At 43.0% G+C, this 24,724-nt stretch overlaps 1 protein-coding gene across 1 annotated transcript; it reads left to right on the top strand.

The window, feature by feature from the left end:
- The first annotated feature begins 4,489 nt into the window (after window positions 1–4,489).
- mbd5 (methyl-CpG binding domain protein 5) lies at window positions 4,490–24,279 on the top strand. Its single transcript, XM_030771283.1, has 9 exons — window positions 4,490–4,618; window positions 6,518–6,620; window positions 7,039–7,219; window positions 7,453–9,768; window positions 15,222–15,451; window positions 15,721–16,818; window positions 16,957–17,030; window positions 20,547–20,622; window positions 24,080–24,279. Exons 1-9 carry the CDS (start codon window positions 4,506–4,508, stop codon window positions 24,149–24,151), a joined length of 4,263 nt encoding a protein of 1,420 aa, XP_030627143.1. The 5' UTR covers window positions 4,490–4,505; the 3' UTR covers window positions 24,152–24,279.
- Window positions 24,280–24,724: the final 445 nt, after the last annotated feature.

Below are 24,724 nucleotides of genomic sequence, written 5' to 3'. Positions count from 1 at the left end.
GCCTAAGCCTACAGAGTTGCACTAGCTCTGAATGCTGAATAAAAGTTTCAATATGCAGAGAAGGGTACGTTGAACATGTTTAAAAACTTATTGATATAAACTTGAAATTGTCCTGCTTTTCCACGCAGGGCCAAAAAACTCATTTATCTCCTCATGTCTCTGCCCCTCAGTGTTGCAATTTATTATAGACAGTATGACATGGCCGGAGCAATACAGTCTGATGTAGGTTTCTTTCATTGTTTCTTTTTCCATAATTGACATTTCAGTGATAGCATAGTTTCTCTGAAGCTGATCATTTTATTGTACTTGGGTGCAGTCAACAGTTGTTTTTTTGAGGCCTCATGATAGTCTTAGCATTTTAATCAGCTTTCTAAAAAAGAGCAATGTTGTTATGTTTCTGTTTGTTTTTCTGTATTGCCACATGCTTATTGTATGAGTAATTCTGTTGTAATGTACCACTGAACCCTTGGACTAACTCAGTGTAGCCCTTCTGAGTTACTGTATGCCTCTGAATGCTGCTGTATGTATGTTATTAATATTAAGATTGCTTTTGTGTCATTTCCTCTGCCTTGTATTACTACTTAATGACTGTGATCGCTTGCTTTTGCGTTGTCAAGAACCGTGACTTAACACCATGAGTTCACCACTTACAATGGATAATCCGTCGAATTTTTGTGTTAGTTGTAGAGTTCCTGAAATCAAAATAGAGCAGTGAGGAGTGTTGAAGCTTAATCTTGGGGTTTATCTGGCTGCATTTGCCTGAACCGTAGGTGCTAATTGAGAGTGAGGCCAAACACTACATCACCCTAATAGACTGATGGAATATGAGTGTCTGCTCTCTTGTACCTCAGCGATTAAAGCAGCACAGACAGAAATATTTTGAGTTCCAAGGTATTAACTCTACAAAATCTCACTCCCTTTTGCTGCAGCTTGCGTTTAACCAGTTTGTATTTAGTCTGGTGTGGTAAACCTAAAGGCACAGTACTGTGTGAGTGTTGAGAATGGATGACAGGTCTGTAGAGTTTGTCTGAGTGTGTTCCTTCTGCTCTACATATGGGCCAGTAGTGAGTCAGCAGCACAGGCAGGATTAGCCTGTGACATACAGCAGCCCTCTGACTCTGAAGGCCACCTTACAGCTTTGGTCAAAACTCTCTCTCTCTCGCTCTCGCTCTCACTCACACACGCACACTCAAATGTGCATACACAAATGCCCAACCTTGTCGTAAAACACATACTCTTTACATGTGTGTCCTCCATCCATTACACATGCATGTACACACACACACAAACATACCCATACATACTAACGCACACACACAGAGACTGGCCTGGTCATTTCTCTCTCGCACACATGAATGCTTGTCATCTCATACAGACACTGCTCACTGCATGTTTCGATCAGCTTTCCCAAGCACACAGACACACATGGCACTAAACATACTGCATCAGGATGCACAGTTCACTCTGTTTTGAAAATACAGTGGTGATGCTGATTCAGATTTTAACCCAAAACTACAAAACCAGAGCTTTCCTGTCCACTGAAATCCTATAGCATTAGCACACAGGACTCTCCCAGTGGCCTGTGGCTCTCTCTGATTTGGATATAATCTGCAGTGAGTGATTTAAAGGGCTTTAATTCATTACTGCTTTGAATGTCCATTCAGTGCTTAAACTATGGAGTGAAACTCTCAGTGTATGTTTCTGTCCGTTCCTAGTCTGTCTACGTCTACCTGTGTGGACTACTAATGTGTTCTGTATTGTGTGCTTGTGAATTAACTTGGCATGACCCAGCAATCTAATTAGATCTTAATGCATTTTTAGGGGTAGAAGTTAGTATTTATTTCCCTCATGACAGTGTTCATCGCTGTTTCTATAAACTTTACAGTGATTTCATAAAGTAGTCTTAGGTGACTGAGTTCAAAGTAGCCCCTGTACCAGCCCCTGAATTTGAACAAATTTTGATCAAAATCTCTAAAGCCCTATCAACACACTGGCTCAGTACTTGCCAAACTCTGTATTGAGTTACAGTTCTGATAGGTGATCGGAACACTCACATGTTATTAATGGAAATTTGAAACAAAGGAAATACAGTGGTCTTATTCGTTGTGATGGAGGAACCAGACAATGACTAATGAATAACAGGCAACTCATTATAAATTTAACACAAATGAGCCAAATAGTTTTTGATGTATCCCACTCAGCTGCACGAGATAATGTTGGTCTCTTTCACACTTCAGAGGCCAGGTGTTACAATAAACAATGTAATATTGTGACTGTTGGAAAAAACAAGCGACTCTTCATGCATACTGCTGGGCACAAAGCTGGTTTTTCCCCAGGAGACTGGTCTTGATAGTGAACGTGTTCTTTTTCTGAAGAAAGTTTGATACCTCCATAAAATAAGATTGTAATAACAGAAATAGCATGGCTTTAAGTCTCCCACAAAATATCATTATTAGACTCCCCTTTTTTTCCTTTTAACGTGAAAGCCTTAATCTGAAAGACTTTGTTTTCCAAAATATCCAGCACCAAAACCAATATCTATATTTCCTACTCACATACAATACATGGCCTTGGAATTAAAAACATTCATATTGGAAATGTTCCTTTTGCATTTACAATATATTCATGCAGAACAATGATGCTTTTATAGTAACCGTTGCCATATAGTTATTTTGAAAGGGCCGCAGCGGTATCAAACGCAAACCTCTGGGAGCAGCTTTAGCCCAGGACTTCCACAGGGCTTCACAAACGCAATGCTTGACTCAAAGGAAGCATTCCAGTTGTTCTGACTTCCCTTTGCTGTACTGTCCCCTAACAGTGACTGCGCTTACCTTTTTATAAGAGTACTAATGGCTTTACATCAATGAACTCAACTGTTAAGGCTTTAGGCATCACTAGTTTTCCCAGACATAGCCAGGACAAAAGTTATGCATTAACCGTGACAGAGGAGAATGAAAGTAGTGCTGAATGCATAGTTCATCCGTATGTGTGTAAAAGCACTAATGGTAGTAGTCTCATTCACATTTGGGTGTGTGTAAGAGTACTACTGGTAGTATGGTTGAATAGTACTGAATTTTTTCAATAGCACTGGCTGACTACCCTACTCACAAAGTCCAAAAGCATCAATGTGTTATCCAAAGGAAGTGTTGGTTATCGAGCCAAGATATTTTGAAGCTGTAGTATCCACTCCAATATTCCTCTGGGAAAACATCCTCTCTAAAACCACCTGCTCCATTTTTCCAGTGTTTTTCTCCTTACACTGTAGGACAGCAATCTTCTTCAATTCTTGTATTTTCAGGCAGTCTAACTCACTTCATAATAAGCATTATCTGCATTGCCTGTGTGTGCCATTATATTCCGAAGCTAAGAACCTAATGTAATATGAAATGATTCTGTCGTATGATCTTTCCTTGTCCTTATGCTATTGGTCTTCTTTTCAGTATTACTCATCCAAAGCAGGAAATGCACAGCAAGCATGATTCACCAAGAGTGAGCATGTATGTGATGCTCCCTCTCCCTCTCTCTTTCTTTCTCTCTCTCTCTCGTTTGCTCACTCGCTCATTATGAAGCAGCAGTGTGAACCAGAATAGAAACTGTATGGAGAAATCCAATTTACAAAAGCACCATGCTGTGTTAATGTTTAACTGTGACAACACCCTGGCTTTAATTAATCCTTAAACCAATGTAATATGTATATATATATATATATATATATATATATATATATATATATATATATATATATATATATATATATATATATATATATAGATATATATATATATAGATATAGATATATATAGATAGATATAAAGATAGATAGATGGATATACATATACATATGGTGTTGCAATTTGGTCATCACATTTCCACTGGGAGCATATACTGGCCTGTTTTGGCAGACTGTCATACTCTAACCTGTTCTTATTTCTCCTTGACAGGAATCATGCAAGCTCCCCTAAACAAAGCAAAACCCTCTGTATGGAAGTGAAAAGTTGTTCTTGTGGTGTAGCACATGGGAATACTGACTTGGAGATGAGAGAAGATGACAGCTGTCTACATCTGGAGTGAAGTTTCTCCTGACCTGCGCAGCAGCCATTTCCTCGAGCGTTGATCTTCCTGGCATTTTAGTCGGACATGAATCCTGTTTTTGTGATTTTTAAGACACACCTGATCTCATCTATGTAGTCCCTGTGCCTCTTTCTGTCTGGATCCTTCTCATGGCTCGCATGATCACAAACAGTCATGGGAAACACCTTTGGCATTTAGCTGAAAAATAATGACGCTTTTCGGAGGCTCGGATTCGCAGTGAGCCTGGTCTCACGTGCAACCCGAACCCCCCCAACCCTAACTCACCCCACCCCCTTTGAACTTAATAAGCATCCAACTTTTTAGAGAAAAGTTGTAGTGCTCCACCCTCTTTTAAAAGATAAAGATGACATGTAGTTTGAGGACACTGAAGGACGTGTGATCTCTCCTGAGGAGTCGAGTGTTAATCCGGAAAAATGAATGGAGGAAAGGAGAGTGAGCGAGGGGACGGAGAGGTGCAGACCGCACCCGCCCAGGTACCCATCGGCTGGAAACGCAAGGTGGATCCCACGGGGGTTGTTTATATAAGGTACACTTTGCGTCCTCAATGAAGATCTTGTGTGTCAGGTAGTTGTCAGTGAATAGTACTCTTTGAATAGAGTAAGCCCTATTAATTGTTGATCAGAGTGAGATTACCAGTTAATGGTTAAGCTCGATTATCTTCTTGTTGATATACCTTTCTTCTAAAATCACCATGGAGATAGTACTTGAGATGTAGGACCTATGATACATACACAGTAATACATATGTATCTAAAACTGCTTTTTTAGAAAAAGGGTTGTCAATGACCCACCCAAAGCTCACCAAGAGAGCTATTTTTTTTCTCAATCCATGCCTTGTATGTTGTCATCCATAGGCCTATGTCGCAGTCTTTGTGACTAACAATAAGTAGCCTTGATATTATGTTTTGCGTTTTAGTTTTGAGTTCTGAGTTAGAAATATATGAGCTCTAATCTGTTCACTGGACACTAGTCCTCTTGCAGTTGTAGGAACAACATTTGTCATACTTTGTTTCGGTTTTTAAAAAAAAGGACATTCAATCAGTGAATTTTTTTAGTTTATTTTAACCGCTTCAGTTGAGTAAAGCTGACAATTACAAAAGGATAGAAGGACCCATGTATAGGAACCGTCTGCCATGAGCAAATTAAGCACTAAAACGTCTAGAAGATGGTTTCCAGGATACAGATTAAGCCAAGACCAGGATTAAAAAGGATTTTCAACAAAGAATACCCATTAACGGAGAAATTTAGTAGACGCCTAATGTTAGTGTTTTTAAAGTGAAGAGTACTGAAATTTTATGAATTATGGAGCCTTGCATTCTCTTCCACTGACCGTACCAAAGAGCATAAGTAAAAGTTAAAATAGGGTTGGGATCTGTGCATGTTTGGTTGACAGACATCATAGGGAAATTACATTGCTGTAGGAGGTGCTATTGAAGAGCCAGTAGGAGACAGCATTCTCTAGTCTATGTGGGTCAAGCAGTAATGGAAGCAATGTGCTGTTAAGGCTTGTGTCTTTGGGATCTCACAAAACCATAGTCCTGGCTTTATATGGAACCACGGCTCCTCTCAGTATGACGCGAGTGTTAACCTTCTTACCCTGGTCAATATCCCACCCTGGCCATCTTGATCATTTCACAATAACTGATTATCACCTCCTTGTCTTGTAACTCGTGGACATTGTTGTGCATACTGAGAGCTTTTATCCATACCGTCCGGGTGGGTTATGAAAGTTGGCTATGGATGAGGTGAGTCTCCTCATTTCATGTTAAGCACTGTGGATTTTATAGCAAGTGCATTCTAAATACAATGATTCATTCATTTAAGCATCTACTCTAGCATCAAAAAACAGAGGTGAAAGCCGATGCAAAAGGTTTCCTGTCCCATCATGCCTCAGATATCCCTTCATTTGAAGAACTGTTTGTCAGGTTCTCTTACTGCTGGGGCTAGTAGAAAACATAAACCTAACAAACATAAGCAAGTTAATCATTGCGACTGAAATAAAACTCCATCCAACTGAGTCCTCAGTCAAAAAAAGCAAGTTTTGAGACATGACATTTACACAATTATAAGAGACCAAGTGTGATCCAAAGAAAGTTTCTTTGTTGGCCATAAAAAAAATCATGAATATGTTTAATCGGTTCTCATAGGATTTAGGTTATAAATCTATGTGTTTAATAAAAAAAAAAAACTGAACGGGCATTGAATGTGGTACATTTTACACGTAATATTTTAAATGTCATTTTGATGCTTTATAGTTTGTACTCTTGGATGTTAAGCTGAGACAATAATCAGTGTCCTATGGTGTGTATTATGTCTAAGTGAGGTTAGCTGACTCACTACGCAGTTGCTTTGACTGAGAGAGTAAGTTCATAAATTGAGTATGATTGAGTGCTATGAGTGAAATGCGCACTCTCTGTTTCCCGTAGTCCCAGTGGCTCCGTGCTGTCCTGCCTTGAGCAGGTAAAATCGTACCTGCTCACAGATGGGACCTGCAAGTGTGGCCTGGAGTGTCCTCTCATCTTACCCAAGGTAGGGAGTTCCTACATGTCTCTTACACCTGTAGACTGGTCTCTGGTAAACTTTTTCAGTCATAAGGTTTGTCTATGAATTGTAAGTTTCCCCTCAGAAAAAATCTAGTCTATCTGTCATTAATTTGAATGTTCACATGGTAATATCACTGCCACATATTCCCTCTGGATATATGTTAAGTCTGCACAAACCTCTGTTTAACCTCCCCACTCCACTCCCCTTTGTCTTCTTTGGCAAAGTTTTGTGAATGAATTTGCATTGCCTTGCCTCACGTAGGCCTGACAGTAAGTAGGTCGTTGTGTTAATATGCAAGGTCAGAGTGAATATGTATTCAAATGCTAATGTATGTTTGCTGCTAGCCAGGAACTGGAGGGCTTTTCAGCAGACAAGGCTATAGCAAGAATCTCTTTCTCCCCAGGTGTTTAATTTTGATCCTGGGGCTGCTGTCAAGCAAAGGACTGCGGAGGACGTCAAGGCTGATGAGGATGTCACAAAACTCTGCATCCACAAGAGGAAGCTCATTGCTGTGGCCACTCTGCACAAGAGTATGGAGTTACCTCACCCTTCCCTTACACTCACCAGTCCAGGCGGAGGCACAAGTATGTCATTCTGTTTGCAGATCTCTGTACTTCAGAAGAATAACCACTTAGAGGCTATACTGCTTTACTAATTTATTTATTTATTTATTTATTTTACTTTACATCAGTGATTACTGTTGTTATCCGTAGTACACTTTTAATCCCAGCATGAACCGTACTGTATTTTGGATATTGTAATCCATTACTGTACAGAAATGGCTTCTGTCAAATGTTGTATTTCATCTGCCTTTCAGGTGCTACTTCTGTAGCCCCATCGCGTTCTGCCACCCCACGAGCAATAAGGACTAAGCCCCATGATGGGCTGCCCAACTCTACGCTATCTGACTGTAAGAACCCTTTTAAGATGATGATGGCAGCCGGTCAGAGGCACTACACTGCAGAGTTGAGCGGTGCTCAGCAGCAGGAGCTTTACTCTGGCTTCCAGAGACAGAGGCTGGGTAGCAGTGAACCGGGGCCCAGGTCTCCCTACCGCAGTGGACATGGAGGCATGCTCAGCCCAGCCTCGTCTGGCTCACAGGTTTATGGGGATGGTTCCCTCTCACCAAGGACAGACCCACTGGGAAGTCCTGATGCGTTTTCGCGGAGCAACCCCTGTGGTTTCCCAGGGGCTGGGAGTCCCAGCCCAATTCATGGTAACAGCAGAATTGCTCTCTCCCCGCCCGGTATAGTGATCCATGGCTCTCCAGCCACCCAGTCATCCTGTGCCATGGCTGGAAGGACTAACACGCCTCTCTCCCCCACTGCAAACAAAAGCCCTGTCATGAAAAAGCCCCAGTGTAACGTAAACTACCCACCTGGCATGGATATGACAAGAGCAGTGTTTCATCACAAGCCCCAATCTGCACCTCATTCTGCGCCTCCACCCACCATTCCCCCCTCTTGCACCATGCAGAAAAAACAGATGACCTCCGAGAAGGACCCGTTGGGTATTCTGGACCCCATCCCAAGTAAACCGCTAAGCCAGGGTCCCATGGCAAATCCTGGCTCAGCCAACTTTCAGCCCAATGCCCACTCTCAGGTACCAATGATGAATGTAAACATCCCTCCCGCCATTGTCCCGTTGCCAAGCAACCTTCCTTTACCAACAGTGAAGCCGGGACCTATTAGCCATGGTGGGCACATGCAGAGAACTCAGCAAGCAGCCACTTCCATCTCCCCTTCCCCCGTCACCTCACCTGTGCACATGGCAGGACCTGGCCTGGCTCGGATGGAGGCGTCCCCACAACGGTCTCGCTCCTCTTCCACCTCATCTGAGCATGGGAGCTTTGCCATGCCTGGGGGGCACCAGACAGCCTGTGGTAGCATCAAAGTGCCACCAAGATCTCCTAGATCCTCCATGGGCTCCCCTAGACCTTCCATGCCTTCCAGCCCCTCGGCCAAACCTGACTCACTCCATCAGTACAAAGATATCCCCAACCAACTGCTGGCTGGGATGGGTAACACCATCAGCAGTCAGCACAACACCATGTTCGCTCCTGCATCAAGCAGCAACGCCCAGCAGAAGAACCACCCTGGCCTCCTGGGCATGCCCCTGAACCAGATCCTCAATCAGCATAATGCTGCCTCCTTCCCTGCCAGCAGCCTTTTGTCAGCAGCAGCCAAAGCACAGCTAGCAAATCAAAACAAACTGGTTGTCACCAGTAACATGGGCACCAGTGGCACTGGTATGGGTGGTGGTGCTGGAGGTGTGGTGAGTGGTAGCACAGGCATGGGCAATGTAGGTGGTGGCAGCAGTGGCAGCATACACCCTTCCACTCTTGGAGGAGGTAGTGGTGGTGGAGGAAGTGGCAGGGGCGTAGATGGGCATAGCTCTTTAAACCAGATGCTTCCCCCCAACTCCACCATGCTAATACCTATGAGTGAAGGGCAAAGCGGTCGGGCGGCATTGCGAGACAAACTCATGGCCCAGCAGCGGGATCCCCTCCGAAAGCGCAAACAACCCTCCAACACTAACCACGACAACATGGTCTTCAACATGCTCAAACCTGACATGGGAGGCCCCAGACCTCCCTGTCCACCTGAGCAAATGAGAAAGGCTCCCAGGCTTGGAGGGCTAGCTCCCAACACCTCCATGGCCCAGCTGCTGCAGTCCATGAGCAACCAGAGTTCCCACATGGCTCAGAACAGTCGGCCAGCCTGTACAGGGCCCATGCCACCAGGACCTGGCCAGATGCACTTTGGTGAAGGAGGAGTGCCCTCCAACCATGCCCAGCAAAGTCTGCAGGTGCAACAGCGACTTCATGGACCAGTGGATCCAATGCACTGTCCCACCATGGAGATGGCTGGTCCCCAAGGCCCCCAGAATCAGTACTCTGGGATGATGAACCAGATGCAGACAGCATCTATGGGGAACTGTGGACCCATTGGACAGAGTGGACAGGTTCCCCTCGGCAACCCTTCAATTGGACATCCAACCACTCATCCACAGCAGCTGGCTCATTTGCATCAACAGCCTCAAAGCCATCCTCAGGGGCATGGTCGGCCAAACATGTCCTGTATGGTACCCAACAGCAATGATGGCAGCTGCACCCAAGTCATGTCCGAGCCAGGTGAGAAACTTATAGCATTATAACTGCCATAGCTATGGACCACACCACTGAGTTCTTAATGGGACAGCATTGACAGGGAGCTGCAATTGCAAGCATGAGTGGTGCTAATGTGCAGTAGGTCTGCCTTCCAATGTTCCTGAAGAATCTCACAATACCATTTCATTGTTCTTGCATGTTGTTTTCAGTGGCTGCAAGTTGGTGCTTTTTACCAGCACTTTATTATTTTCATTTTAACAAGATGTCGCTGACTTGTGTGGCTCGTTGATAGTATCTGGGTTACTTATGCTTCACAGTTTTCCAGTAGTCGGATCAAGGACTGATGAGTCATTTTGTTAAACATTGGGCCTGTTGAGAACATGTTCAAAGCTAAGAGCAGCATTTGTTCAGGCTTTGAGAGGACAGGATCTCAATGATGTTTTTGTGCTTTTGTCAGAGAATGCAGATCAGGTCTTATAGCTGACCCAGCATCTAGATTAGGACATATCAAAAGCAACTTGATATGATGTTTAATGGTCCTATGTTAAAAGTTGGTGTTTTTGATACTAGCATCTTTTTGGTGTTTATGAACGTGCTGTAAATACGTCAGTCGCTAAAAATGGAAAACATGTTGGATGATTCAGTGTGAATACATAAAAAGAAAATGTTGAAAAAATGGTTGGTAAGTGACGTCAACACTGCTGATGTCTGGGAAAGCATACTGTGAGTGGTTTCAAATTGCCATGCTGCTAACAGTATGGTCTTAACATTTTTTCAGAGCTTGCTTTCCAGAGAACGATTTTGTGTTATTTCCTGTGTCTTTCATCAACTCTGGTCTTGCCGTCTCATCCAGCGACTGTCCTTTTTTCTGTTCTACTGGTGAATTGCTGCCGAGTGCTTTTTCTCCGTGCTGTGGGCTTACACTAGTCTGTTTTGATTATGTGAAAAGTTCTGAAACTAGCTAATAGACAGTACTGCCGACAGTTACTGTTTTGGTCATGGTATCTGATGACTGTGTAGGCTTAGTCTGGCACTTTATAGTTCTAGTTTTTGGTTTTTGTGCGTTTTTTTTTTTGTTGTTGTTGTTTTTTGTTGAATAAGTGTGTCATCGGGAAATTTGATTTAATTTAATACCCTGACTCATGACAGGGTTTTGTACGTATTTAAATATCTGGTTTGTTAAATATCTGGGTGTTGTGCGCCACTCCCTGCCCCTCATCAGGCATGATTCACATCTGTATGTTAGCGATGCAGGGCTCCCTGGACTCTCTATAGAACCCCTTTCAAAATACAGTCCAGGGAATGCGTATCAAAATGTGCAGAATGTGTGGTTGAAGCCAAGGTTTTTGCCTCCTGGTATTAATGGCCTCCTTGTGAGTGTGCAGGTAGTCAAGAGCCTTTTCTGTGCTTGAATTGAAGGAAAATAAAGCTGCCACTCCCTGTTCTGAATATGAAAAGTTAGACTACATAGAAACTCACAAATGGTGTGAGACAGGAGTGAACCATACACAATTAAGAAATCATTACATTAGCCTGTATGTTTTGTTGAAGAACTGTGTGTTGTGTTACAAGACTCTGCTGTTAGTGTGTGATTTGTTAGCTGCACTTAAATTTTCAGTAGTCTTGTTGCTGCAGTATTTAGTTCTGTTTTACTGGTGACTGGGTTGTGGTGCTTTCTGCTCCCTGTGACCCTGAAGCAGCTGTTTTGTAACAGAGTGCAATGCAGAATGTAGTCTAGTGGAGTACAGTATAGAATAGTACAGGTACAAGTAACTCTGAAGTTTTTATTTTAGATCTGCTGCTTAGTTTATAGGATGTCTTATCTCTGCAATGCCCCCTTGCCTCTCTGACTCGTAATGCGTCATGTCACCATTAACATAACCGCATTGGTTTTCAGTCTGTATTGCACTGGCAGTTGCTGGTAACATTTATCAGTCCCTCTGAAGCCACCCACGATGATGCTTCTGTGTTTAACTCCATTTAGTCTTCCTAACACCCCTGTGTCCTCATAGTAACTGTCACTTTGTTGTTCTGGAACAATGCATAATGCTACTCTGGCTGTTTAATGCCCACTTATACCCATAACACTGCTAACCATCCTCAGTCTTTGTAGGATCCCACAATCTTTCAAATCAGCTATGTTCCCATAATGTCTCTTTGCTGTCATAGCTTCTATTATGTCCTTGCAATGTCCCCCAGTGTCTGTAACAATACATGGTAACATCTGTGAACCTTTGTAACACTGCCTTGTAACATGTCAGTGATATTATCATTTTTTATAGCGTTCTCATGTGTCACTATCTCATATTCATTCTTTGTAATGCCACTTTGTCCCAATACTGTTCTTCTCTCTGTTGTCCCCCTGTGTTGACATAACGTCCCTCGGTCATGATGACACCCAGCATTGCATATAAACATGACAGCCCCCTTAGTGTCCTTCAGGTGGTCCACATAATACAGCTCTCTTCGTGAAACAGACTGTAACAGACCTTGGTGCGTGTAATGCTCTGTGTCTCAACCTTGAAAGGTATTGCGCCCAGAAAATGTTCTAAAGTGTTTGTAATTTCGCTCAGTACAAAAACGTGACTGTGGCTTTGTATGTTCTTAAGAGGACATTCATGTGGCAGTGTTCATCATCATACTTTGAGCTAAGCTCAGCAGTCTGGCAGTCATAAAAAATATCAGGAAATTTCAGTCCCAGAAGACCCAAAGCAGCTCGCTACATTGGCAGGATATTGATTTTGAACTGATACATTGATGTACCCTTAGCTGTGAATCTGTATATCTGCTCCACTTTTGGAGAAATAAGCTACTGCAGTGTTTGTTTGTTTCTTCTTTTTTTGTTTTGTTTTGTTTTTTTAATTTGTAGTGGAATTGCATCATGTTTGGCTGTTGCTCAAGGCCTCCAACACCTTCCCTCTCTGATAATGCCCTATAAGATGTCATTTGCATTTTTAGGCTGTGTACATTTTAAGAGGCTTTAGGCCTGTCTGCTCCTTACCCTGGATGAATCACTTTCACACAGACACACACACACACACACACACACACACACACACACACACACACACACACAAACAAGAATTAAAAGACTCCTCAGATCATCGCCCCACCCACCTCAAGGCTGTGGCTGCAACCCCCCTCCCCCAACCTGGTAAATCATGTGCCACACCCCCCAGCTGCTGGGGCAGCTTGTATCAAGCCTCAGACAGCACCACCAATCATCCCGCTGTGGTTCCCATAGCAACCTCCCCGGCAACCAGCATCAGTAGATCATACGCGGTGTCCGCGCTGGGCGAGCCCTCGTTGACAGCCGCTGCAGAGATGACTGGAGCCCAGTGGGCTGTCCGGCACAGACTACAACAGCTGCTCATCAGTGCCCATTCACACACACACACACACACACACACAGCGCATTACCTCCCTGACTGCTACAGGCCCTGAACTTTACACACACACTGTCATGTGCACTCACATATACTCGCTGTCATAGCTCATCTCCTTGCTGACTAAACTCCTTCCAACCAAGCATTATACACAGAGTTTACACATTGCTTTTCAGTGCCTGACTAACAGTCTACCACAGGCAGCGAACCATTCACAGAGAGACTTTTTTTTTTTTTTTTTTGGAAGCCCTGTCCTGTTGAGAAGTTTAGTCATGATTCTGAAGTTCTTCACACCCTTTCAGCTTTGAAATGTACACAGAGAAAGTGACTGGAGCCTCTGCCTCACACGTGGGTGTGAGCTGATCATTGTGTCTTTGTTTAGGCAACCCAGAGGCATACTGTGGGAACGTTAAGAACTGCAAGGCCAGGGTCAGGGCCACTCTCATGTGTAGCCATGTGTAGAAAATGACATGGTATGTAGTACATGAGAGTGCAGGAGTTAGCTATCTTTGTTTTGGTTCTTGCATCCTATACATGTTAGTGTTGATGTTGGTGTTTAACATGTTGATTGGAAGTATTTCCCAGGTGGTTTGTCACGTCTGCGTTGTCATCTATGCTAATGGTGGTGCAGTGTTCAACCACCTCAGTGAATCACACTGTAATATTCTGTGCTACACTTTTGAACACATGCGCCTTCCTAATAGGTAACTGGTAAGTAACAGGACAATGGAAAAGACACAATAATAAATGGCACTTTTCATTTGAAAAACTGCCAGGTGATTCTTTAGATAAAAACAAAACCATTTGCCATATTTTAGTTTTCACAGCTGTACATAAAACTTAAAGCACCTTGGAAACTATGAGCAAAGCATTCAGTTGATGATGCTAGTGAGACAAGCCTAAGCTTACTGGAGTGCAATAAGCAATTCTGTTTTTAGTGTGGACTTGGGACACAGAAAAAAAAAAACATCTGAGGCCAATTTCTCTGTTTTTTCTTTTATTTAAAACACAAGGTACATATATTCAGTTTTGGTTAGGGCTACATTTCTTTTAGAAATCTTTTAGTGTTTTTAATCGTTTGATATAGCCTTTATGTATGATAAGCTGCATTAATATATTTTTCTGAATTAAGCCAATAAAAATATAGCTGGGACATCAGTCAAGCATAATCTGGTTTGATGCAATTTATTTAACTGTACAGAATGAATCTCCAGTTTCCTAAGATGCTTGAGCGTGATACTTGGTACTGTCATAGCTTTGGATTGTACTGTGAAGACAGTAGTCTGACTGCTGAGGATCCTCTGGTGTCTGTGAGGGGAAAATGCTGAGTCATATAACGTTATAGTCAAGGTTTCCAGCAGCTGTCTCATTGCCCTGTCACTTCTTGCATAAGCAAATCAAGTCCTTTGGTTCTCAGTTGCTCCCGGTACCAGTGGATGCAGTCCTTCACATTGGGATGCCTGACTCTGTCTTAGCTTTATTTGGTAATGGTCAGTGAATAAGTTGCTTGATAAAATGGCATCACTCAATGTTGCCTCATGTGCTCTTTATAGACATATTAATAGTGTTTGTTGGTTACTCAGGTTTTGCTGTATGCCGTTTTTACTGAAGTACATTGTACCATGTGACAGTGCGTTGAAATGAGAAATAGCCCCAAGTGTGTGGTTTGCAGATATGTTCATGTTGGTCATTGTCGTTGAGATGCATGACAAAGAGTCTGTCACCCTCTGGGCTCTGATCCTGTTCCTCACTCTTTTATACTGAGGGACATAGACTGAGCCATCTGGAGGGGACAGAGCCATAGAGACATCCAAGACAGCTGCTAAAGACTGCACAGAGCTCCCTCTAGGGGTCATTTGCTCTTTCACTTCTCCTCCCTCTCTGTCTCTCTTTCTCTCTCTCTTTCTTCCTGATTACTGCTAATTCTAAGATATACACATCAATAATATGCTATGTAATCTGTAACTCATCACTCCAATGTGCTTCCATCGTAATTCAGCTGGGGCACACACTGAACTGATTTTAGCAGGTGTGATTTTCTTGCCCCACAAATAGTGTCTTACCCGCCTTTCTTTTACCTGTCCCCTGCAGGTGATGTGTCCTCGCTGAACTGCAGTATGGGTAATCCTCAGATGGGTGGACTCATGGGCAGCTCTGGTCACATGTACCAGCAGCACGGTCAGCAGCCGCAGCAGCTGCACCCAGGACTCCAGGGCATACACAGGGTCTCTCCGTACCAAGGGCAGGGGCAGCCCTACCAAGAAAACCCCTTTCCTGGCAACCCGTCTAACTCCATGGCCTGTCTCTACCAAGAGTACCAAGTGAGTCTCAGGAAAGAGAAGGACCTTCAAACTTGTACCAATGTGTGGTCTGACAGAAGTAGGCTCTGCTAGTTATCCTTGTCTTGGTTAGAGTAGCATGAGAAATTAATTACAGTTTTTCTAATAAATATGAATGTCGTCTAATTAAACTTTCCAGAGAGCAAACAAAATTATTATTGTTATTATTTATTTCATTGTTTGTTTACTTGATTTGACCTTAGATTACCTGACATTACTTGACCTTTTTTATGTTTGTTTCTCTGTTTCAGGGACGCATGCAGGAGAATGTCCCAGTCTCCCACACACAGATGAATGCTCAGGCTGCTATGACATCACTTCCTGTGGAGTCGGGGATGTTTCAGGAGGGCCAGCATGAGTTGCAGAGTCAGAGCGAGGTCACAGGATGTCAGGGGTCAGGAGAGAGGCTGCCAGGGGGTGGCGCAGAGGCAGTCGATGCGATTTACCGAGCGGTGGTGGACGCAGCGAGTAAGGGCATGCACGTCGTGATCACAACGACAGTCAGTGGCACCACACAGGCCAGCCCAGTGCCCGCTCTTAGTGCCATGAGTGCCTTCACTGCCTCCATCGGCGAGCCAGTTAGCCTACCGCACGCCGTAAATGCCGTCATCCATGGTCAGAGAGGCCCTGAGCCTGACGCCCTGCCTCAGCCACGTGCCCACCAGCCACGCGCCGTGCGGCCACGCAGGAACTCCGAGCAGGGTAAGGCAATGCCCGACAGCACTGAGGCCCATGAGTACTTCAGGCCGCCTGGGGCAGGCACCCCCAGGGGCCAGTGGGAGGGAGATGGCGCTGGCCACACCCAGTGGAAAGGGGAGGAGTTTCTGGAGTGTTCCACACAGGTAAGGAGTAGCCCGGCGCCGCCGTGCCCAGCCGAGACGCCGCATGAGCATGGGGACAAGGCCCTGCCGGAGGACGGTTTCCGCGCAAACCACTGCAGCCGCACCCCCGTCAACTTCAAAGAGCGTCTGGAGCAAACGGTGGAGCGCTGCACCCACGTTAACGGAGGCCTGCCCGGCCGCGGCTATGCTGACACGCTTACTGGGGACGACCAGTCGCCCAGCTCGTCCACCAGTCTGGAGGGAGCCGTGTTGAAAGAGTACAGCCACTTTAACGGGCATTATAACGGCTGTGCACCCAGTCCTTCTGACACCAAAAGCCTCAGCAGCGAGGAAGAGCTGCGGCACCCAGACTCTCCCTCCACAGAACTGCTACACTATCGCTCCAGAACCTTCCACATGGGCGAGCTGGTGTGGGGGCCCATTAAAGGCTTCCCACCATGGCCCGCAAAACTAGCGGGCGAAGAACACGTGCACAGTGCCACCGTGCATCTGTCTGAACAAGCCAAGGTGAGACTACTGTCAGTCAGGTTATCCATATACTGAATCAACTCTCTGAGATATACATATATACATTCATATATTTACATTCATTAAGTACTTCAATAAAGTGAAGTTAACACATTTACTGTGAATAACCCTGCTCAGGTGGAGCCAGAGAAGCTGAAAACACTAACACAAGACCTGGAGGCACTTGATAGAGCTACCAAGAGGAACAGAAAGTAAGAAACATAAGTCATTTAAATTTGAATTCCATTCCCTTCTCTGACAAACTTGACTGATATTCACACTTCTTTTGTTTTCCCCTTCGAACTTAAAACAATATGTTTCATTCCTCTGTTTTTCTTCTTTGCGTTTTCCTTTAGTTCTCCAAGGCTTCTGTTGTGTATTGCCTGACCTGGCTCTTCTCAGACATGAGAAATTTCGTGATATTGTGGAAAGATGAGGTCAATTGTTCAGGCAAATTAAAACTTCAAAAAGCACAATTCAGACAAAACTCACTATAGACTGTGCTTACTGCCCCCCTGCTGGTTGCATGGAGTAACTGCTGCTTTTGCAGAATTTGTTTGGGGGAAAGCAGCTCTTCAGTTTCCTTCAGATAAAACATGAAAGCATAGAGATGAAACATTGGAAATGTGAGATCAGATATTATTCTCATTTTGTCCTGAAAATGTATGTTACAGGTGTAGCTGTAGTAATGGTACACTCCACAGCCATATGAAATGGGGGGGGCGGCCTGACTTTGGTACTTTTCAAGCAGCTTTCTTTGACAATGACAAATGTAATTTGACTTGAATATTTGGATTTTCTGAAATCTTTGAAATGTCTGAAATGACACTTTACAGCATGTCATTGTGGGTGAATCCATGGTGTTGTCTAATGCTTCTGTTGTAAAACATTTTATATTTTCATAACATATATTATGGTATACATCACCATATGTCTATGATACACAATACATCTGTCTGTCTAAGCAATACTGATGACACAGCTCAAATGACAGCTGTACAGACAAAACCAGTTATGTACGTTTAATCACTTTGAGAAGAATCAGAAAATAAATTGGTCTTGTGAACATTCAAACAGATGATCACCAATGTGAGTAAGCATGTCCTCACACCCAAAGATAGGTTTCATTCCCAATTCAAACCTCGTTGAAATGCCACCAGAGCGAGTAAATGAACTTTTGTGTCTTCTTTGGTTGGGTTTAGATACGTTTTGGCATGTTTTCAGTCACATGTTTTAACATGGACTTGGATTACAAGTTTAGGACCACAGATTAAGATCTCTGGTGCCAAACATGTACTCCAAGTCTGTGCTTCATCCAGATTGACATTATATTACATGTAAGGTCACAGGTCTCTTTTCACCAGTCAGAAGTGCCGTACTCCTAGTGTAGCCTACAGGTAATGCTCACCGATCAGAAGTGACCCAAGGCGACTGATAACGCGCCCACCAACAACAAACACTTCAAACCCGAGGAAAATGTTACATTCGTTGTGCGGAAAATACCTCCGCTGAGCTAGCAGTAACCTTGACTTTTTTTACGTTTTTTATTTTTTTAAAAAATTATTATTACTTTATTTATTTAACTTAACGCGGTCACAGCTTTTGTGATATTTGTTCTATGTTCTATGCCAATTAAGTAAGGGATAATGTACAGCGAACTGGTCATTAATGCAAAATAAACCCCGACAGGATGATTCGCATCGGGGTCCTGCATCACGCTCTCGGGTTTTATTTCGCATAATGACCGGCTCGCCGTACATTATCCCACTTCTTACTGGGCTACTTACTAAGAAATCAATCATTTGACACAAAATACTGATAAAAAATTATTTTATTGCTTCCGCTGAAAAAATGATGAGAACTGCATCCGTGGCAGCGGTCTGCTATTTAGACGTAACAGACCGTAGAATGCCGTGATTGACCAATCGGAATCGAGTGTTCAACAAAGCCGTGTAATAAATCTCATTTTTGCATTAGAATATAGAGCAGGTAATATTTTGATGGTATCTCATGTGGTAATGCTCCATCTCACGTTTTAAATCTGTTACATAGTGAATATTGAACTGAAGGTTGACTTAGAAAATTATATCATATTATTATATTATATTATGATTTTCCCCCGTTGCGTACGACACGGACCCTTCACCGTGTCATGCTTATCAATTTTTATAGTACCGGAAATAACTTGCTCACTATTTTCTAACGCACTTTTCTTTCCTGTCTATCACTTTCCCTTTTCTATATCTTTGATAAATATTGATCTTTCCATCTCCAAACTTCTTTCTTTATTTTCTTAATTGCCTGTACCTCATTGGTTACTCGCCATTGACTTGAGTAGGCCACCATAGGATGTAGGAAGGCGTGATTCCTGCTACGGTAGGGGAAGTTTGAATCGGCAGTGTTGCGGATATTCCCTCCAGGCTACGAGGCGTGTGCTCTGCGTTTTCTCTCAAATAGTGCGGTAGTTTGTACGTTTTAGACTCGTGGCATTGGAATACTGGATCATTACGAAAGGGATTATCATTCTGATCTGTGTGTCTTGGACCTCCCTGTGGATTATTACTCCTAATTCTCACACTTCCTGTCGGCTTCTTTCCGGTGACTGCTATCCACCCTCCCTCCTGTTTGTTACTCTCTCTCCTCCTTGAAACTCGGCTTAGGGGTTGGCCGCTATTTCGTTAACGGAGAGGTTACACGTCGGTTTCAGCGGATACCTCTTCGAAATAGATCAGACTTGTATGAGTGGAGGAATTGGCGGAGATCGCTTCCATCGTTCCTTTTGTTTCCTTTACTTTTTTTTTTTAAAGCACGTTCAGGTCCGACTCCTTGTATGTGCGTCCTGTGAACTGAATTATTTAAATTATGTTTGTGTCTGAAACTGATCTTTGAAAGCTGACTTTTTTCCCCGTTGTGGAGTGGAATGTGAATAAGCAAAAAACGTCAGAGTTTCTGTTTTGTAAAAATGTCCATTGACCGACGACTTTACAACCATGTGTTTTGTTTTTTGTTTTGTTTTTTTCTTTTCTCTTCCTTGTGAAAAATTACAAATCTATGACTTGTCTAATTTTGTACAGCTCAGCCTAAAATATAATTCATTATTTGACACATGTTACTACTCTGCTTTTGTTTTATTTTGTTCTTGTTCTGAAATTTGAGTTCGCCCGCAACAGGGGCATATGAATCTAGGCCCTACTAGACAGAATATGCTGTCTGATAGGGGTAAAAGAGGCCTACTGTAGACTTGCCATCTCTCTTATTTTTTCCGTTCTTCTTCTCTTTCTCTCTTACTCTGTGATGCTCCTGAAAGGCGTCTGGCGCCCAACTAAAAAAAAAAAAAAAAATGATAGTTTCTTGACAGACTGCCATTTTTACCGCTATGCCCCAAATCGTGCTGCCCTAATATCCACTGTAGCTTAAATGCTTTGGACTCCACAGGCTTATGTTTTGCTTCATATAAATTTCACCCGTTGGGAAAGCATAGCTGCACTATAGCAACTGGTGTTATTGCTCCATAATCACAAATGAATGTTATGGAAAAGGAAGCTCTTAATCACTGTGATATAGACAAGCTTAAATTGCCTTTCTGACGGGTTGCCTGTAAAAAAAAAATGTGTGTTCTCACATCACTGAGTTGCATGACCATGAAAGATGTGCCAACTGCATGTGTTGTTTTATTGAATCCCTGTATAGATGTGCGTCAGTGTGCCTATGTTTTGTTCCATGTACAGGGCTGGGATGCTGAATAATCATTTAGAAGCTGCTATACACGAGGCCATGAGTGAGCTGGACAAGATGTCAGGCACTGTGAGTATATGAAATGAACAGACACAACACACTGATCATAGCCGAAAGAAAACATATATGGAAGAGACTTCTTCCTCACCACCAGTCTCCCTGAATAACATGCCTAGCTACTAGGTTCTCTCAGCTAGCCCTCATCTCACTGCTTGTCTGTGTCCCTCCTTCTCTCTCTTTCTCTCACAAGTGCACACATACATCACTGGTGCGGATCAAAGAGTATGAGTGTGTATTGCTGTAGACAGCAGTCAGAGGATTACGTAAACACACGGCAACAGTCTTCCCTGCAACTGTTCACACGCGCATGCACACACACACACACATGCGCACACGCGTGCTAGTTCAGTCTTAAAGGCCTCCCCTGTGTTAACACCAGTGAGGCTCTACGCTCTGAGGTGACTTTGTGTATTGGCGACAGTCTCTGCAGCCAGTGCCTAGTCGCATTATGATGATGGCTAAACAGACCAGGCCAGTGCTGCTATCAACAAGATCTAAGGCAACATACACTCACACAGCCCTCGGCCTACCTATCCCAAGCCCTCCGGCCTGCTTAGCCTCAGTTTGGCAATATGTCATGTCAACAGATTATGGGGCAAAGGTGCAATCTGTGAAGGAGTCCATAAAGCATAGCACATCAGTCAGTAGGTTTTCATGAGCAATGTGCAAAGCAGCTGTTACTGAAACATCCCTAGGTTTTGCATGAATTCGTATTTGTATTAGTAGTAGTAGTAGTAGTAGTAGTATCAGTATCTTAGTGCTTCCTTCCAGATCTGCCCAAACCCTCAGTAGTATCCGGAGATTTGAGCCATACAAACATCTCTGTATGATCCATTGTAAGGCTGCCTGATATATGTAAATTTCAGTTCCCAGAGATACAAAGATTCAAACGCTGAAAGCAACACTGCCGTCTTCAGTAAGATTACTCTTACAGAGCTGTTCGGCGGGTCCAGATAGCGGTCTCATTATCTCTGCCGTCTGTTTCAAGTGACCGCTACAGCTCTCGGTACACCCAGTGTTCAGAGATCTTTAGTTTGATCATTGCAGACAAATCCATGTCGCTGGCATCAGAGCATCGGTTTGGTTTTAAATTTAAAAATAAAACATGGGACTACATTGTTTGAAATCTTATGGAAAGCTCTGACTCATGCTGTCCCGAAAGCGCTCTGGTGTCACATGCTCAATATCAACAGTGCGGCGTGGGCAAAGTTCCCTCAGGTGACTGAGGTCACCAGTGATAGACGGCAAATTTCACCGCAAATCCCTTCCAGGTTCTCGAAAAGATCTGTGACTGTTCAACCAAGAGCCTGCAGGCGGGTGTTGTGCTCGTTAAGGTGCGCGGTGGGGACAGTTAGAAGCTGCTCAACTGCCCCTTTGAGTTCAGGGTGATGTTGACTGTTGTCCATTAGAGGTCTAATCTGGGTCTTTATTGCATCAATAGTGTTCACAAACCATTCTAAAGCCTCTCTATAACTTAGTCATTTCATTTTGGTGCGAAAGGCAATGTTCTTTTGCACACTGTCCGTTTCCCCACTCTAGGGTTTAAAGACTTGATGTCATTATGGAGCGAGCAGTCTACAGTCCAACGGCTTTCACCGCTATAGCCACCATGGTTTTTAAGATCTGAAGATCTGAAATCTTTGTGCAGACAGTTTCTTGGTGAATTTATACAATGTATATAAATGGTAGATTGAACTATCATTAGCCCAGTAAAAGTCCTTTGTATTCCTTTAATATTCCTCTTTGTATGGCTCTAACATCGAGTCTGTCATATAACAGACTATGCTACTACACTAACACGGCTAAACAAATTAATGTTGTTAAACATTGCAATGTTGTTAAACAACAGATGCAAGCAAATATGACTAATTTCATTTTCAAGTCGGTTAGGCTCATTAATGATGACCAGGTTTCACCGAATTTCCAAAAAAAAAAAAAACAGCCGCTATATCTAAACACAGTAAACCCACTTTGACTGAACTTTCTATCTTGGGCTACTGTAGAATGTTGGTAACCGCCTACCTACTCAAGAACCCGAGTTTTTCAGGAAAAGAGTACTCGGATTGTAAAAGTATGCACTTGTGCAACCCCTGCTGAACACTACAGCATCTTTTAACACATCCATTCAGTGCTCTTTTGCCCAGTCAGCCATTTCAACAAATATACCATTTAACAGGCCCAGCAGAGGCAGGCAAGTTCCTATGCCTTCTAATAATTGTCTTCACTCAACGAACCATCAAACAAAACAACTGCTGAGGAAAGCACGTCAGATTCTCTTCCTGTCAGTTCCTTTGTATTCATTTATTTATTTAATCTTTCCCCCTCCCCCTTGTTCAGAACAGTGTGATGCTCTATAGCTGTCTTCTGTGACATGAATTTTCCACTGTTTTGTTTCAGTCACAGCTGCTTTACTGTCAACAATTCGACACTTTATAATTCAGAGTAGGACCTGGCCAAATGTGCCAATACAGGAATGCCATTTCCTCTGCATTAAAGGTGCTATGGTCCAGTTTAGGGAATGTGGCTGACATGACATCACTTCCAGTTTTACATGCAGCATCCAGTTTGTACTGCAGCCATAAATGGGAAGAATTTCAGAGCAGAAAAACAATGATGTTATGTAGTGATCACATGTGATGAGGTAGATGGAGACAGACAACAGAGTACATAGGGAGGAAAGAGAAGTATTTTATCCAGATAGTGGCGTGACAGGGTAGAAATTATGCGACAGCCATCACTGTCTGTGACCCTAAAACCGCCGTCAGCTTTCTGGTCTTCATGACCTAGCCTTAGCTAGCAGGTAAGCTACGTCTTTTGTCGGCAGCTGGCTAATTGCTAACCAGAATATTTCGATATGAAATATTTTTTTACAGCAGTAATGAAAATTATTAGCGAACAGACATTTGTTGATAATTGGCTGTCGAAAACACACATCACCATTTTCTCTCTAAAACTGACGGTTTTAAACAGGTAATATGTGCCTAGTAAGAGTGGTATTTTTAAGAGTAGAAAGGTAAGGTAGCGGTATATCAGATGTAGATATATGAAGAGAAAAAACCCTCTACACCTGATTTCATGCCATCACTGTTGATTTTTTAAGAAGGCCAACACAGCCATTAGCCTCTGCATGAGAGAGATTCTTCTTCGACTGATAATTGGGAAATAATTGCAAAAGTTATGTGGCTTTCACACACTTTTTTGTATGTATGTGTTTGTTTTTAACAGATTCTGACTGCATCTGGATTTGTGACGTCACTGTAGCTCTGGATTTGTAATATGACTGAAAACTCTTAATATTTCCACTCCAAGTTTTTAGAGTCTTTACCTGAACAATTTGTGCTGAGTAAAATTTCCTCAGGTGTCACTTGGTATGCTGTTTGTTGCTGCCCATTGTAGTATTCATGTGAGATTTAAATTGGGTTTTAGGTAATGGAATAAAATACTAACTGTATCCTGTCTTCCTCAGGTCCACCAGATTCCGTCAAGAGACAGACAGATGAAGCTGCCCAAGCCCAAGAGAAGGAAAATTTCCAGATAACAGTGAATGTGAGGCTCTTTGGTGCAGTATCCAGCCTTGGACCCCGAGTTCCTGTTGTCTCTCTATCTCTCTTTCTCTCTCTACTGTCAATTTCCCCAGGTGCTACACTTCTACATAGTGGTACATCACTGTCCCGCCCCATTCACAGTGACTGACAGGTGCTGGATAAGCCAATCAGAAATGGTGGCAATTTGTCTGCAGCTCGCCGAAGAACTATTTTTTTCTAGAATACAAGGCAAAATATCAACAAAAAAAAAGAAAAAAGAAAAAAAAAATACTGCATTTAAGAGAATAGACAGTCCAAATATTTCTGATACATTTTCAATGTGTATATAGTCAATAGAGAAATTTCATGGTGAAATACCAGGAAGATGTGTAAATATTGTACGATATTGTCATGTACAAGCAGACCTAATGCACACTTTATCTTCTGTTGTACAAAAACAAAAGCAGAAAAAAAAGTCTACCAATGGTCTTGGTTTTTATCCAGCGCGTGGTCAACGAGACCATGCCACTAGAAGAGAAAAAAAATACAGATGCCGTCTAAAGCTTTTATATGATTATGTTGAAATG

Source organism: Chanos chanos, chromosome 4 (assembly GCF_902362185.1).
Source record: "Chanos chanos chromosome 4, fChaCha1.1, whole genome shotgun sequence".
Classification (NCBI taxonomy): Eukaryota; Metazoa; Chordata; class Actinopteri; order Gonorynchiformes; family Chanidae; genus Chanos; species Chanos chanos.
The sequence above is the reverse complement of the archived record's forward strand: the minus strand, read 5'-3'. Positions and strand labels throughout refer to the sequence as shown.

Bases quoted from the DNA above. Each gene is read 5' to 3' on its own strand.
- mbd5 (XM_030771283.1), top strand. From the start codon at position 4,506: ATGAATGGAGGAAAGGAGAGTGAGCGAGGGGACGGAGAGGTGCAGACC. The intron at 7,220-7,452 runs GTATGTCATTCT...TCTGCCTTTCAG, and splicing joins CAGTCCAGGCGGAGGCACAA to GTGCTACTTCTGTAGCCCCA. The intron at 9,769-15,221 runs GTGAGAAACTTA...TGTCCCCTGCAG, and splicing joins CCAAGTCATGTCCGAGCCAG to GTGATGTGTCCTCGCTGAAC.